Source organism: Lepidochelys olivacea, assembly GCF_965140295.1.
Source record: "Lepidochelys olivacea isolate rLepOli2 genome assembly, chromosome: 6".
Lineage (NCBI taxonomy): Eukaryota > Metazoa > Chordata > Testudines > Cheloniidae > Lepidochelys > Lepidochelys olivacea.
This window is the reverse complement of record NC_140416.1, coordinates 86,133,252-86,147,773: the sequence shown is the minus strand read 5'-3', so window position 1 is coordinate 86,147,773 and position 14,522 is coordinate 86,133,252. Positions and strand designations below refer to the sequence as shown.

The 14,522-nt window shown below is 54.0% G+C and overlaps 1 protein-coding gene across 2 annotated transcripts in view; it reads left to right on the top strand.

The window, feature by feature from the left end:
- Window positions 1-14,522, top strand: part of LTBP2 (latent transforming growth factor beta binding protein 2) — a 128,523-nt gene that overhangs the window by 53,580 nt on the left and 60,421 nt on the right. For both annotated transcript variants that reach the window (XM_084632417.1, XM_084632416.1), the window contains exons 5-8: window positions 1,083-1,253; window positions 2,715-2,915; window positions 4,228-4,493; window positions 6,411-6,513. In XM_084632417.1, the coding sequence (XP_084488543.1) occupies window positions 1,083-1,253; window positions 2,715-2,915; window positions 4,228-4,493; window positions 6,411-6,513 (741 nt within the window). The remainder of the gene's footprint in view (window positions 1-1,082; window positions 1,254-2,714; window positions 2,916-4,227; window positions 4,494-6,410; window positions 6,514-14,522) is intronic.

Sequence of the window (14,522 nt, the reverse complement as noted above, 5' to 3'; positions counted from 1 at the left end):
GAAATAAAGTACGAATGCTGCAGGGATTGGAGAAGCCCCATTGCACAGGGATGGACTGAGGGAGCAAAATGCAGATGGTAGGGAAGAGAGAAGGCTTGGGGGACATGATAAATGCTCCCAGAGATAGTAACTTGGGATGGGAATTTCACACTCAGGACATTGGCTGAGTCAATTCTCTCTCAGTATAATCAGAGAGCAGGGATGCAGCAATTCTCTGCCCCCTGATTTGGCTGTGGATGTCTGATTTGTGTAACCTACAGGTGGTTATTTCTTTTGGCTGGCCCCCATAGGCCTAGTAAGGTGCAGAGGAGCAAGGCTGCTAGAGACAGCTTGTATGAGATTGCCGGGAGAGAACCCCACCCTGACACACCTAGGGAGGGTTCAAAGTGCCCTCTGCAGCTCCTAAATGGGGGCTCTCTCCTGTGGGCCTCCTGAGATGTGGGGTACAGAGTGTTCAGGTGGCGTCTAGCCGAATAGCTCCAGATTGTGGGCTGGCCGTGCCCTATTGCCCATTTATTGCCAGCCAGCAGAGCCCAGCAGGCTTGGAGAGAGAGCCTGCTCCTTTTTCTGGTTTGAATAGTTTAACTATTTTGTTCTATCTTTAAAAACAAACACCTAGGACGTTCTTCACAGAAAATGCTGTTAAGGAAACGAGAAGGGCGCACAGTGAAACGTCTGGAAGTCAGGAAATGCCACAGTTAGGGCTTGTCTACATGGGGAAATTTACTGGTATAATTATATCTGCACTGGTATGACCCCCTGTGGGGGCACTCTTATTCCATTATGAGTGGCCTTTTCCCTGTTTAGCTTATACTGCTTCTAAAGTGACATTAGCTAAATCTGAAAAAGGCCAAGAAGCAATGGCCAGAATCACAGAAAAGGTAGACCCCTGGGCAGAGAATGACTCCCTCTCCCCACGGTTCTAGCAGAGCAATGGTCCAATCAGAGAGCGTGTGCAGCAGTGCACAGCCACAGCTGCCCTGGTGCCTGGCCTGCCATGTGCAAGTCCTGCAGTTAGGGGGCAGTTGCTCGTGGGGCTTGGCTGTGCTGCTTCCATTCTGCCCTGGCTTTTTCCTTCACAGGGGCCAACCTGACAGAGAAAATCCGAAAGATAAAGATTGTCTTCACCCCCACGATCTGCAAACAGACGTGCCGGAGCGGCCGCTGCTACAACAGCTGTGAGAAAGGGGACACCACCACCCTGTACAGCCAGGGGGGCCAGAACCATGACCCTAAGTCTGGCTTCCGCATCTGTGAGTATCCCAGGGCTCCAGCCTCCTCCCTGCCTGGACTCCTCCTCGTGTCTCAACAGACTCAGGCCATGGCTTCTCCCTGATCTCAGAAGAATGTCTCACTCTCCCAATCAGGAGCTATTTCAGCTTCTCTGGGGGCCGACCTCACCCCCCCACACACACTTCCTCCCCTGGGAGGGGGAACCTCATCTCCACCCTACTCCTCCCATTCTGGGTGGGGGGAGAACGGGTTTCAGTCAGAGCCGCAGACAGGCCTCACAGTCTCGCTCCCAGTCAGGGCCAGCTTGCTGCTTTCATTGGCATCCAGTCTTGGGGCTGCCTTTCATCACCTAATTTCATCCCACCCTCTCCTTTCACTCATGTGGTAGCCAGGAGAGCTGGCTTCAGGTTGTGAGTTGTTTCAGTGAAAAGGGCTGCTGAAATCTTTCCTCTTGTTTCCTGGATGCTGGGATTGCCTGGGAATTTTCTGTGCCATCTAGTGAGTTGGGCAGACCGTCTGCCCCTCACACCAGGGATCCACTCAGGCTCCGGCCCCCTGGGTGGTGGGATAGGGCTTTTCATTTGCTAGCCTCGGCAATCCCATGGCAGTGAGATGAGCTGTTTCAGAAGCACAACAGTCCAAAACCAGGGGAGTTTGAGAGAAGCCCTTGCAGAGGTGGGGACTGAGCCAAGCAGGCGGTTTGTGTAAACTACCCCAATGCCCCAACACAGCTGGGTGTCTCTTCCCAAAGGCTGACTGAGTAGTCCCAAAATCTCCTGACTTGTAAGTGATTTCTAAGTGGTGTTCTTGGAGAATGGTGGGTGCCCATCTGCCAGGCACACAGCTTCACCCCAAGTCTAACGGGCCACCAGGGGACCTGAGGCAGGAATGTCTCATCGAGCCAGGAGAGAGAGTTGCCCATTGAGCTCCCCTGCCCCTTGGCTTATGAATAGTAACCCCCGCCAAACCAGGTTTCTTGGAAACTCTGATGCTGAGGGCAGGAATCATGCTAACTCCTCTCTGACTCCATTGTGTGCTGTTACATTAGCCCCCAACCACCTCTAAGAGATCCTGCTGGTGCCAGCAGTATCACCCTGGCTCTGTGGGGCTTTGCAGAAGGGTGTGTGTGTGTCTGTCTGTCTCTGTCTCCCTCTCTCTCTCGGTCACCAGCCACAATGACAAAGCCCAAGGGAGAGCAGATCTTCCTCAGCCTCTGACTGAAAGAGACTTGCTCCATTCTGAGGTAAGGGAGGGTCTGTGGTTTCTCCTCTTGCTCTGGTTAGGGTGAACCCCAGGCTGCCACCAGGCTGCTTTCAAGAAACGAGGGGCCTGCTGCTGTGCTGGACCTGCTGCTTGGTTATTGCAAGGCTGCTGCCAGGCCAGGCCACTCATCTGGGATCCCAGGGCTGATGCTGGGCCACTCACTGGCCAGAGGGAGTAGCTAGGCTCCTCTGTTAAGCTGGTCTCTCTTTGCCTTACAGATTTCTGCCAGATCCCCTGCCTGAACGGAGGGCGCTGCGTAGGCAGGGATGAGTGCTGGTGCCCATCTAACTCCACAGGGAAGTTTTGCCACCTGCCAGTTCCAAAGCTGGAAAAAAAACAAGTGGGGAGAGTCCTGAAGACCCTGGCCAGCGGCTCCATGAAGCAGTCCATGTACACACTGCCTCTGTCCAACCAGCTTGGTGAGTGCAGGCCTGGGCCACCGACCCTTTCGGGCTGCCTGCACGTGTGGTTTAGAGAGCAGCCCTGACTGAGTATCTGGGCCCAACTACCCTCCAGAGCATGGGCTTGCAAAGCTAGTGCCAGGCTGCTTGTGCCCTGGAGACTAGAACATTTCTGGACAGGGGTGTGTGGAATTCATGGGGAAGGGGAGGAAGGTCTCTGGTCTGGGAGATAATAGCGGGGGAAGCAGTGGGGCTAGCTCTGGAGTCAGTGGAGGAAGGAGGTAAGGGGTTGGTCCCAGTGACAGTGGATCCCTTAACCCTGACACACTCTGTGCACTTTGGACAGCCCCCTCCCTCGCACTCACCCCACATTCCACACGTGAAGTATGGGATGGAGTGATTGTTATTAGATTAAAATATTGTGCCTGCCCTTCCCTCAAGCCTGGTGTCAGTTTTCTCCCAGGAAGCCCATGACCTCCCCACCTTGCTGCCAAACCCTTCAGGTCTCTCTCTCGCCCACGAGTGAGAACACACTTCTGAGCAGGTCCAGGTATCTTGGTATTCCAGTGGCTTCACCCTCTTCTCTCTGGACCAGTCAGTTATTAGAACGTGGGCTCTTTGGGAGGGCCCAGGAAGGGGTGCAAGCGCTCGAATGTGCATGTGGGAGCTTGTTGCGAGCACATGGTGTCAAGGCCGTGTGAGAGAGCGTGCAGATGAGCAAGTCCCGCGTGTACAAGGCCTCAGCCACCCAGAGGCAGCAGGACCTGAGTGTTGTGCCTTTTCCACGCTGTGAGAAGCACCCACAGGAATTAAACGCCACTGCTCTGTTGAGGCAATGCTCAGGGTAGGAATTTCAATGCACGGCTGTCAGGGAGTATCAGAGTTCAGGTGATCACAGTGCCATGGACGCAGCCACAAGGCTGAAACCAGTGGGAGCTGGGCATGTGCCTCTAAGTGTGGTCTGCATGAAGGCTGCCATGGGAACATTGGACTCTCCTGGCTCGTGCATTTAACCCCCACCCCCACCGTAGCGTGGCATTAACCCAGAGTGTTGCACTAAAGCACCGTCCTGTGGGTTCTTGACGAGCTTGTCTCAGGTTGCGCAGGAAGGCTCTTCGGGGTTTGCCCAGCTGGGAGACTAGGCAGACGTTTTCCTTCATGACACAGGTTTTCTCTGGATTTCCCCATGCGGTCGTCCCAGAGTGGCCCCAGCAGTCAGTGTCCCCTCCACAGTGACACACTGGCAAACGAGGAGCTGCTCCCAGTGCCAAGTAGGTCACCTGGGCAAGCGTAGCTGAATTGTCAGTGTTGGTCTAAACTCATCTTCCAGCTTCCTTAAACCCTTCCCTGGTGAACGTCCACATCAACCACCCACCAGAGGCCATTGTGCAGATCCACCAGGTGGCCAGGGTGAGGGGCGACTCGGGCCAATCGGAGGAGAACAGTGTGGAGGCTGTACTCATGTCTCAGCTACCTACTGGGCTACAGTACAGCTACAGCAATGGGAACAGCAACAGCATCACCAGAGAGAGCGGCCAGCAGCAGCGGCCCCCGGAGCTTATGGGGAGGTGTTTCCGGGAGACACTGCATGGACAGGTAAGGGCTGCACCTGTCCTGCTTTGGGGGAGGGGGTGTGTGGAGCCGTGAGGGTGTGTGAACATGAGTGCAGTCCATGTGGCGGAGTGCATATGCGGCGTGCTGGCATGCAGGCTGTGCGTGCAGAGTGCAGTGCCTTTGAGAGGTGCAGGTGCTGCATCCGTGTGCTGTGGGTGCAGCTGCAGTGATGTAGTGGATGCATGTGACCCAAAGACGGAGAAAGAGGGCATGCCAGTGGGACCTGGGGTCGCCGCCTGGACCCCGTCACGCCCTGTGCCTGTGTTGCTCAACCCTGACACCTCTCACATACAGTCTCCTTTGAATAGGTGCCCTATTTATAGAAACATTTACAGCAAGACTCTGATTCCTGGGTAGGAAATGTAGGAAAGTTCCCCTCAACCTCACACAGTAAGTGAAAGTCTGATTTTTATGGACAGTTACCTTCCTAAAAAGAAAAGGAGTACTGGTGGCACCTTAGAGACTAACCAGTTTATTTGAGCATAAGCTTTCGTGAGCTACAGCTCAGCTCACGAAAGCTTATGCTCACATAAACTGGTTAGTTTCTAAGGTGCCACAAGTACTCCTTTTCTTTTTGCGAATACAGACTAACACGGCTGCTACTCTGAAACCAGTTACCTTCCTGTGCATCTTGGTCAGATCTAGGGAAGCAAATGCTCCTGGCGAGTTGCCTAGCCCTTCTCCTGCACTGCCTGGATTTTATTATTTTACCTTTCCCTGTTGGAGATTTCTGGCCCCCAGTCTAACACCTGTGAATTCCCAGGGCTGAGCTCTGAGCGAGACCTATAGTCTGATGGACCAGGACTCTTCCTTCTCCCCCAACACCATGAATACAGCCCTTGCTCTCAATCTATTCCTGGGACCTTTCCCATCATTTGCTCTTTTCCATCCAAGACATTTTTAGCTGGATTTAATTCTCAGCAATTTCCTAAAGCAAAAATAAATGAGATCAGGCCCCAAACATTTGACATGTGAATACAGGGCTGGAAAAGCCCCATTCAGCTATGTGAAGATGGAGAGCTCTCTAAACCCAACCTCAGTCCCAGGGGACTCTCCCTCCGAGGGGCCAAGTTAAAGGAGGCCCCGTAAGAGATACGATGGTGCTCTCCTGCGACCCATAAATCTGCGGAGGGGAGCTCTGCAGTGGGAAGAGGGGCCACGCTTGCTGGGAACGTGCCTTGTTTAACTGGAGCTGTGGCTGAGCAGCCTGGGTGACGGCAAGGAGCCCAGGCAGGAAGCATTTGTCTCTTCTGTCTGGGTCTGAAGCAAAGGTGATTGGAATGTGAGCACTGGGCATGTGGCCATGTGTCAGATGGATGGGGGCCAGATTTGGCCTGTGGGCCGCGACATCTCAGCTCTAGTGGGGAAGCCTGTAATCCAGAGGGGGAAAGAGAATCATTAAGCAAACAAAAGCATTTTACCACAAGCTCCCCATGTGGGCTGGAGCTGTGCACCCATCTCGATGGGTAATCCCCGGGTGGCTCACTGGCCTTATCCCGGGCTTTGCTGGGTGATCATCTCTGGGTCATGCTCTGGTCTGTCTAGCACCCCCAGCTCCTCCAAGGGGGCAGTCCCAGGGAGGCTCGTGTTTTTCTGTCTGTTAGACTGTTTACTGTCTTAAACTGTGTCCCTGGCCCCGCTCTGTCCCTGCAGGGAGCTTTGCTGTGACGGCTGTGTTAGTGTCTAGCACAAGGCAGTCATCCCCTGTGCTGGCTCTGCTCCCCTCCTCTGCAGTGAGCCAGGGCTTTATTCCTCCTCCTTGCCCCCCTCATACTACACTGCCTCCCACACTGCCCTCCCTTGGACACCCTTGCCCTGGAAGGGTGGAGGGGCTGGGAATGGTGCATGGCATAGTCCCACTCTGAGAATCCTGATGCCTCCTCTCCTCCTCCCTTTCAGTGTGCTAACCCACTGGCGGGCCTGGCCAAGTTTGAGGATTGCTGTGGCAGTGTAGGGCTCTTCTGGGGGGTGAACCGGTGCATCCCATGCCCCCCGAGACCAGGTAAGTGCTGCTGCAAGGGAAACTTTAATGGGGACAGTCCATGGCTTCTCAGTCCCCAGAGCTGATCTTTCTCCACATACGCTAAAGAAGGTAGGGGGATCCAGAGAGAACAGAGGGCTGCTCCAATCAGCTGAGTAAGCACAAGGCCTCTCTCATTTCAGGCCTCTTGGAATGTAGGTGTCCTTTGCTGAAGGCCTCTGGGAAGGAGGGTGCATCTAACGTGGTGTCTTGGTTGATGCTTGTCCTCTCCAGCCTCAGCCCATGCGCTGGGAGGAGCGGTTTGGTTTGAGCACTGGCTTGGAGCCCAACACTTTCCCCACAAACCGCCTCTGTAAAAGTTCAATGCAGCCAGTGGCTTGCTGCGTGCCAGATACATTAGGAGGGCGAAACAGGAAAACAACGGCCGAGGTTTTAGGAGGTGCAGCCCTAGATTAGCCAAGGAGGCTGCAGACTCAGCTGATAGAGTTACGGGCCTGCTCTAGGTCCAGCGCGGGCTTGGCAGGGGCTCTGGAAATAACACTACATCAAACAATTGGCAGGAGTGTGCTTGGAGTCCATTCCAGGGACACAAGAATCCAGCTCAGGTTTTTCTGCTCCCAAGAGCTGAGCAGACTGACCCAGCACAGCTATAGGGGAATCCTCAGCCACTTGGCTAGGACCTTGGGCCCTCACTATGGGGCTCATTCCTTGGGGTGCTAGGGTTTCTGGGAAGGACCCCCCATCCTGGGGAAGGAGAGGGAGTTTCCCATGGACTAGGTGACTCCTGCACTGTTCAGGACTGCTGCCCTGCTTCCCTCCTTGTGGGCAGACACATCTGTGGGCTCCAGCCTGAGATGGGGCAGGAAGCTGAGCCCCCGGGAAGGCCAGTGGGGTGGGATGTGCTCCAGGATGGGAGGAGTGATGCCAGTAAGGGTGAAATAGTCTCTAGCCTTGGAGAGAGTGCTGAGCTCTTCAGCCCCCTCTCTGTGAGAACATGGAGTTACCAGCAGGTAGTCTTCGCAGCTTGGCAAGATGGGCTTAGTGTTGTGCCCCCATGCTGCTTGTGGGATGGTGGATGGGGTCTGGTGCTTGCCCCTCTCCCACATCCTTAGTGGGACAGGGCCTGGGGCTTGCCTCTCCCCTTTTGGCATGATGGGGCCCAGTGCTCCCCACCCACCGGCAGGACAGGGCCCGGTGTCATCCCCCTTGGCAGGTACAGGGCCACTAAGATGGTCCTGGCACTCCCTGAGTGGAGGTCAGGTTTCAGTCCCATAGTAGGGTGAGTGCATAAGCCGGTGTGCAGTCTGGGGAGAGGATTATTGCATTGGAAAGGGGAGTCTCATGTGACCAAATAGCCGCTGCCAGTAACCACTCAAACCTGTGTGCAGCCAGCCGGTTCTGCCCCTGCCTCCCAGGCTCCTTCCATCCCAGCCGTGGTTAACCAGCTAGAGAGCTTGCCAGGGGAGATCGTCCGGGGCTGCTGGAGTCTCTACAGCCCTCTCCACCTATGCCCTGCATGAGCCTCGCTGGATGGCAGGGACACCCTCTCTCCAGGCTCAGTGAAGTGCGATGCCAGCATTGGAGTCACAGGTGCTAAGTCCCTGCTCTTAGCATGTTGTGCGTCAGGCTGCAGCTCTCCCACCGTGGCTTTACGAGAGCAGGGAGCCTGTGCCCTGGGATTCCTTATTAGGATTAGATCAGCCTCTGTTCAGAGCCCCCATAAGAGATCCCCCCTGCTTCTGGGCAGGCAGACTTCATTCCCCGCATCACAGTGATCTGCAGCAGGCAGCCCCCAGGCACCATCAGCCCTACAGACAGAGAAAGGAATGGAAGCCTGGTGGTGGAGATGGCCAGGCCAGTGTGGTGTGAGCAGTCCTGAGTGTCGTGGAACTGAGGTCAGAGAGGGTGTGCTGAGAGGGGGTGGGCTTATTGGCAGGGCTGAAGCCAGACTAGAACAGCCCTGGGGTACCTAGTGTGGGGAGCTGGGAGAAAAGGATGTTCTCTGGTATTTGGTGGGAAAGGGGAGCTGGCTGTGGGATAGTCCTTTGAGTGCAGGGAATTCTGTCCTATGCCCGCTGCTCTGCGGAGTGCAGTGGGCACGGTGCTGCTGAGCTCACGCCTGCTTGCCTCAGCCAGACATGGGGCTCTCGCCTGCCTCCCATCTCTTCACCTTGTCTGTCTGTCCATGCTTGGCACTGTAGTATCAGAGCACCTACACCTCCCCTCCCTCCTTCCCTCACCATGGGGACTAGCAGAAATAGACCCCTGAGAGCTGGACGACAGGAGTAAAGGGGAACAGTTACATGGAACAGGATTATTGGCACCTTCAGGTAGTGCCTTGAGTCAGACCCACCTCCTGCTTGCGTGCATTTACATAGTCATTTAGATCTTTCTGTCTTCCCTTTGCTGCCTGTTGCTGGGATGACATTTGTCTGAGATGCTGGACTGGTTTCTCCTCAGTCATGGGCCATGCTAGCTGGAGCCGTGTTCCCTGAAATGTGGACTAGGGCCTCAGCATCTTGGCACCAATGTTAAAATGAGGTGCTCTGAGTTGCTGTGACCCTCTTGCCCTTTGGGACTCTGCTGTGGCCCCGCTTCTTGCTGCCTGTTTCTCTCTGCTGGCCCCGGTCTGCTCCAAGGGATGAGCATGAGCATGTGACTATGTGAGGGATCGCATGGTTGATGGGTTCAGTACAAACAGGGAAATACACCATAAAGGCATTCTACGCACACACTTTCTCCCTTCCCCAGCCCCCGTATTTGGTTTCTAGTAATCCTTTGACCTTTATCTTCTGTGACAAAGTTCCTCCTCTGCCTTGGTGGGTCCTGCACTTATTGGCGGATTTGCTCGCCTCAGAGGTTCATGGCAGCCCTCAGTTTGGCCACTTTTATGGCTCAAATCTGCCGTTCACTCAGTTAGCCTCATCACTGGCAAACATGGGGAAAAGGAAGAAGAACAATCCCCACAGTCTCTGCTGATCCACCTAGTGGATCGGGGAACAGGCCAGAGACCTTCCTTTCTGGTGGAACCCACAGTCCAGGTCAACGCCCCCGGTATCAAGTAGGGAGTTGGGGAGATGGAGGGAACCTGGGCCCGGGGCCCTGTGGACTGCAGCTGTCTACAGTGGCTCCTGTAACAGCTGCATGACAGCTACAACTCCCTGGGCTACTTCCCCATGGCCTCCTCCCAACACCTTCTTTATTCTCACAACAGGACCTTCCTCCTGATGTCTGATAATGCTTGTACTTCTCAGTCTTCCAGTAGTACACCTTCTCACTCTCAGCTTCTTGCAACTCTTGCTCCCAGCTCCTCACACGCGCACCACAAACTGAAGTGAGCTCCTTTTTAAATGCAGGTGCCCTGATTAGCCTGCCTGACTTAATTGATTCTAGAAGCTTCTTGATTGGCTGCTGTTCTAATCAGCCTGTCTGCCTTAATTGTTTCCAGAAAGTTCCTGATTGTTCTGGAACCTTCCCTGTTACCTTACCCAGGGGAAAGGGACCTACTTAACCTGGGGCTAATATATCTGCCTTCTATTACTCTTCTGTAGCTATCTGGCCTGACCCTGTCACACTCCATAATTGCTGTCTTCACACCCTTCCCATCCCCATGTTCTCTGTGCACATCCTCCATTTCCCCTTTCTCTCTGCTCCCTTTATTGAGAGCAGGGCTGCAAGTGGCATCTTCATTGGGCTACCGAAGGCTGTAAGAACTTCCCACCTCCCTGCCCCTTGCCAGGCGCTGGGTATCCCATACCAATGAATTCTACAAGCGTGAGGCCCAGCAGCTCCCCCCACCCCCCCCCAATTTACACCCCTGGATCTCAGAGAACTGCATGGGCTAGGGGGACGCAAATTCCATAGACTTTCAAGGGACCCTCACGGCTGGATTGGGTGCCGCTCTTCTACTGTGCATGGCAGGTGAATGTCAGTGAGAGAATCCCAGGTTACTAATGTGTGTTGAGTTTTTCACTCAGGGGGGCACAGAGTGCCCCTGATCCCTGCATGGGAAATCGTGGCCATCAGTGGCAGCAGGGACCAGACAGACATCCCATAGGAAGCAGGCTTCACCCCTGCAAACACAAAATCTCCATCTGTGCTCTTAGCAGATAGCTGGGGAGGGCACTAGCTTGTTAGAAATAACCATTAACTCCCAGTGGCTCCCGATTCCACGGCTTGCCACACTATGTCCCTGTAGCAGCTGGGCTCAGGGGAGCGTAACATTGGTTCAGATGGCTGTTTGTCTGTTGATTGAGCTCAGACAGATGGATGCCTGTCTGGCTTTCATCAGATTAATTCCATGTGGACGTGAAAGTCGACAGCAAAGAATGTATCCCCCATGTTCTTCCTTCCCATGCCACCAGGAAATCCCGGCCTCAGTCCCTGGCTTTGGGCTACGGTCTCCCCTTGAAGGCCAACAGGCCCTTGTATACATTGGCAGAAATTCAGGTTAGCTGGAGAGGCCCAGAGCTTCCATTTTTCTCTCTAATTCTGTGCAAGTCTCTATCTCTGTTGAATCCATCTTTGCTTTGCTGCTCCTTAAACGGCCCTACGTGGTGGAGACCACACGGTGTGAGAACAACCAGACAGCTGCCATGTGCTGGGGCTGGTGCAGCGGGAAGGTTGCACTGCTCTGAATGAGGGCAGTGCCACTGAATTGCTGATGTGCTTTTCCCTGGAACGTGCTCTCAGCATCTGATGCCAGAGGTCAGACAGAAATGGGACAGGGGCACAGGTTCCTCTTCCACATTCTCATCTCTCTCCTGGAGGCACCAAGTGCTATAACCTCTCTTCACCCCCAGCTTTGCTCCATGCCTCCTCTCCTCAGGGCTCTCAGCATCTATGGATGCTCCTTTCTCCACCCAAGGTGCTGGTATAAAGAGGCCTTCTACCTGATGCTTGGGGTGTATCACTCTGCATTGTGCCCACCAGCAGAGACTCCACATCCCATGTTCAGAGCCCAGCTGTTTCTTTCAGACTCAGACCTGGGCCCTGCACATTGTTCATGTTGTTGGGCTGTAGCTCATTGACCCGGTCAACCACTTGCGCAGCAACGGTGCATCCTGCTCACATACCGCTTTCCTCTGGCACTGGGGATTTCCAAGAAAGCTCCCCTCTGTGCCCTCCTGTCCTGGGGAGCTGTGCACCAGAACCCAGTCTCGACAGCTCTTGGAATTTCAAGCATTCCAGCAACCAGAGACGGAAATGGCAGAAATTAGCTCAGCGTAAACACTTACAAATGTACGGCAGGGCAGCCAGGCGAGAGCTAGACAAATGAAGAACTTGTTTGGATTGACTTGCTGCCTGAGACACTGGATTATTAGTTGAGTCTGGAGACAGCCGGACGTCTCTGCTGACTTGCAGCTTTTATATTAGGTACACATTAGTGTGTGGGAAACATCAGAGAATCGGATGGAACCAAGGCCGACAGCTCTCTGAACTCACCCGCCATGCCCGTCCTGCCCGTTCTTCATTCACCTAGCATCAGCAGTGGTAGGGGCATTTCATATGCCACATCTGTGTCCAGTGGAGGCTGGGGCTGGGATGTGCCCAGGTGGGGTGTATTTTACTCCAGGCAGGGTATCAGCCCCACAGCTTTCATTTGCATGTGTGATTTTCAGTTGCCTGGTTTGTCCACTCTCTATTGGGGGGACATGGATTTCTATGCCTCCTGGAAGAGGTGTGTTTGAGAAGGGATTTGGAAGAGGAGGGCTGAGGTGTGGCAGAGTGCTCAGGGAGCGGCTTTTGCCCACGTTAAGTTGGTGGTAAGACATCCAGGAAGAGAAGTTGGAGACAGGCTGAAACATGGGATTGGGTGGGGGTCAGGAGATATGTCAGGAGGGGTGAGGTAGATCTGTGAGTCACTGGTGTACGGAGGGTAATTAAAGCTGTGTGAGTGGATGAGATGATCTAGAGAGAGGGTGTGAAGGGATCAGAGGATGGGGCCAAGCATGGAGCCCAGTGGGAGCCACTTGCAGAGTGGGAGGCAGGAAGGAGGATCCCCTGGAACAGTTGCTGAAGGAATGACCAGAGAGGCTGGAGTGAACTGAGGCATGAAAGCCAAGGGAGGGCAAGACTGCAGAAAAGAGGATGTGCGACTGGCAGGGTCAGAAGTAGCTGAGGAGGAGGATGTTAGATTGGAGGCCCTGGGATTTGGCTGGGAAGAGGTCAACACCTGTGGGAAAAGCAGTATCAAAGGAGTGCGGAGGGTGAGAGCCAGGCTGATGTTTGTGTCGTGTTGGAGAAGAAGCTGAGTTACAGTGATGTTGTCAGCATCCCAGCATGAGGTCAAGAGGCCTGTGACAGGAGGTGGAGTGTTAGGACCATTCACAGCAATGCAGTGTTATTTCTGCTGACTCACCAGTCTAGATGACTCGTGGTTAGCTTCCAGCTTGGGGTTGGAGTGCCTCTGTGGGGTACGAGGGCCAGGGAGTGCTGCAAAGAGGAGAAAGTGAGGCGAAGAAGATGGCTTTAGCTGAGGGTTATATCTTACTCTTAAGTTACCAACAGAGGCAAACCCAGGCAGGGCATGAGTTTGGCCACTAACCCTGTGGCCTCAGCGCAGTGTCCCTTGCCCACTACAGAAGCCGAGGGATAAAGGAGAACAGAAATTGAGAGGTTTTCCCTACAGCTAAGGTGTTTGCTACACCATAAGACACAGCAGAAACTAACACAGAGGCCAATTCCCCAAAGTGCTCGGTGATAGAAACTCCAAGAGAACAGAAATTAAAGTCCCGAAAGCTTCTCCAAGCAGATGGACCCCCCCTCCGCCCCCCTGCACACACACATACCTCTTTTCCCAGCCCCACTGCATTTCCTGTGGGTTTTGCCTCCCAGGGCCATTCTCAGTCTGTCAGAAACCCTACCCTAACGCCCTTGGTGCTGCCTGTTTCAGGCATTGTCCCCACCAGCAGAGGCTCAGAACACTGCTTCGCCTTCTCTAGGATGGGGCCACAGAGTGGGAAGCTTAGCAAGATAGAAATAGCACCCATCACTTTTCCGCAGAGCCTGGTTAGCTCTGTGGGAGTGAGCATCCCTGCGAGGATGGGGTGCTGCTGGATTTGTCCAGGTGTTGTGTACTGTCTTTTGCACTGACTAAATGGCTGGGAGAAACCACTTCCCTTCTGCCCCTCCCAAACAAGCTTTCAACAGTTTCTGGCTGGAGCAGTAAACTAGTAAAGCAGGCCCTTTCAGACTCTGCCCCTTCCCTTCTCCCACAGGATAGCCAGAGGTCAGCCTAGCAATGGGCCCAGATCCAGCAGTCCTGCAAACTCCCTGCCCAGTAGGGTTCACTCCTGCTGCTCTCTTTCTCCCCGCCGACCCCACCCGGGAGGAGGTTTTAACTTCATTAAGATACCGTTCTTTGAAGGCCATCATTTTATTTGTATTTCTCCCACATTTTTCAAGGTTTTGTCCTAGAGAAGAATCTGAATGTGCTGGAAAGTTGGATCCTGTAGTGTCTGGCTTGGCGTCTGCAATGTTCCCCATATGGACCTCCCACCGTGTTAGGCATAGCTGGCAAATGGCTGGCAGCTCCCCCAGCTGGAGCCACAGTCATTAGATCTATGGAATGGTATTGCAAGCCGCATGCCATTCTCCCCACTGCACCCTTAGGCATTGTAAAAGCAATTGGAACCCTCTTGGAAACCAAACTCTGGCTGGCCTCACCACAGTCAGATCAGGGATGATGCAGAGAAAAGAGATTTAAAAGATTTGATGAAGCCTCCAGAAGGACCTAGTTCTACTGAAGTGGCACAATCTGCCATGGACACCGCTCTCACCGTGGCGATGCACATGGGCATGGCTGGAAGTGGGGAAGGAGCTGAGGCTTACACATGATTTCAGTTTCATAATGCTTCTCGGCCAGAGGAATCCCAACAGGCTTGAGACACATTCCTGACTTGCTCTCTGGAGGTCTCCCTTTGCCCATCACTCAGGGGTGGCTGGATGGGCTGCAGCAGCTGGTTCACAGTGCACAGCAACACAACACAACCAGTTAGCACATTAAATGCAGAAGAATCTTGTATCTA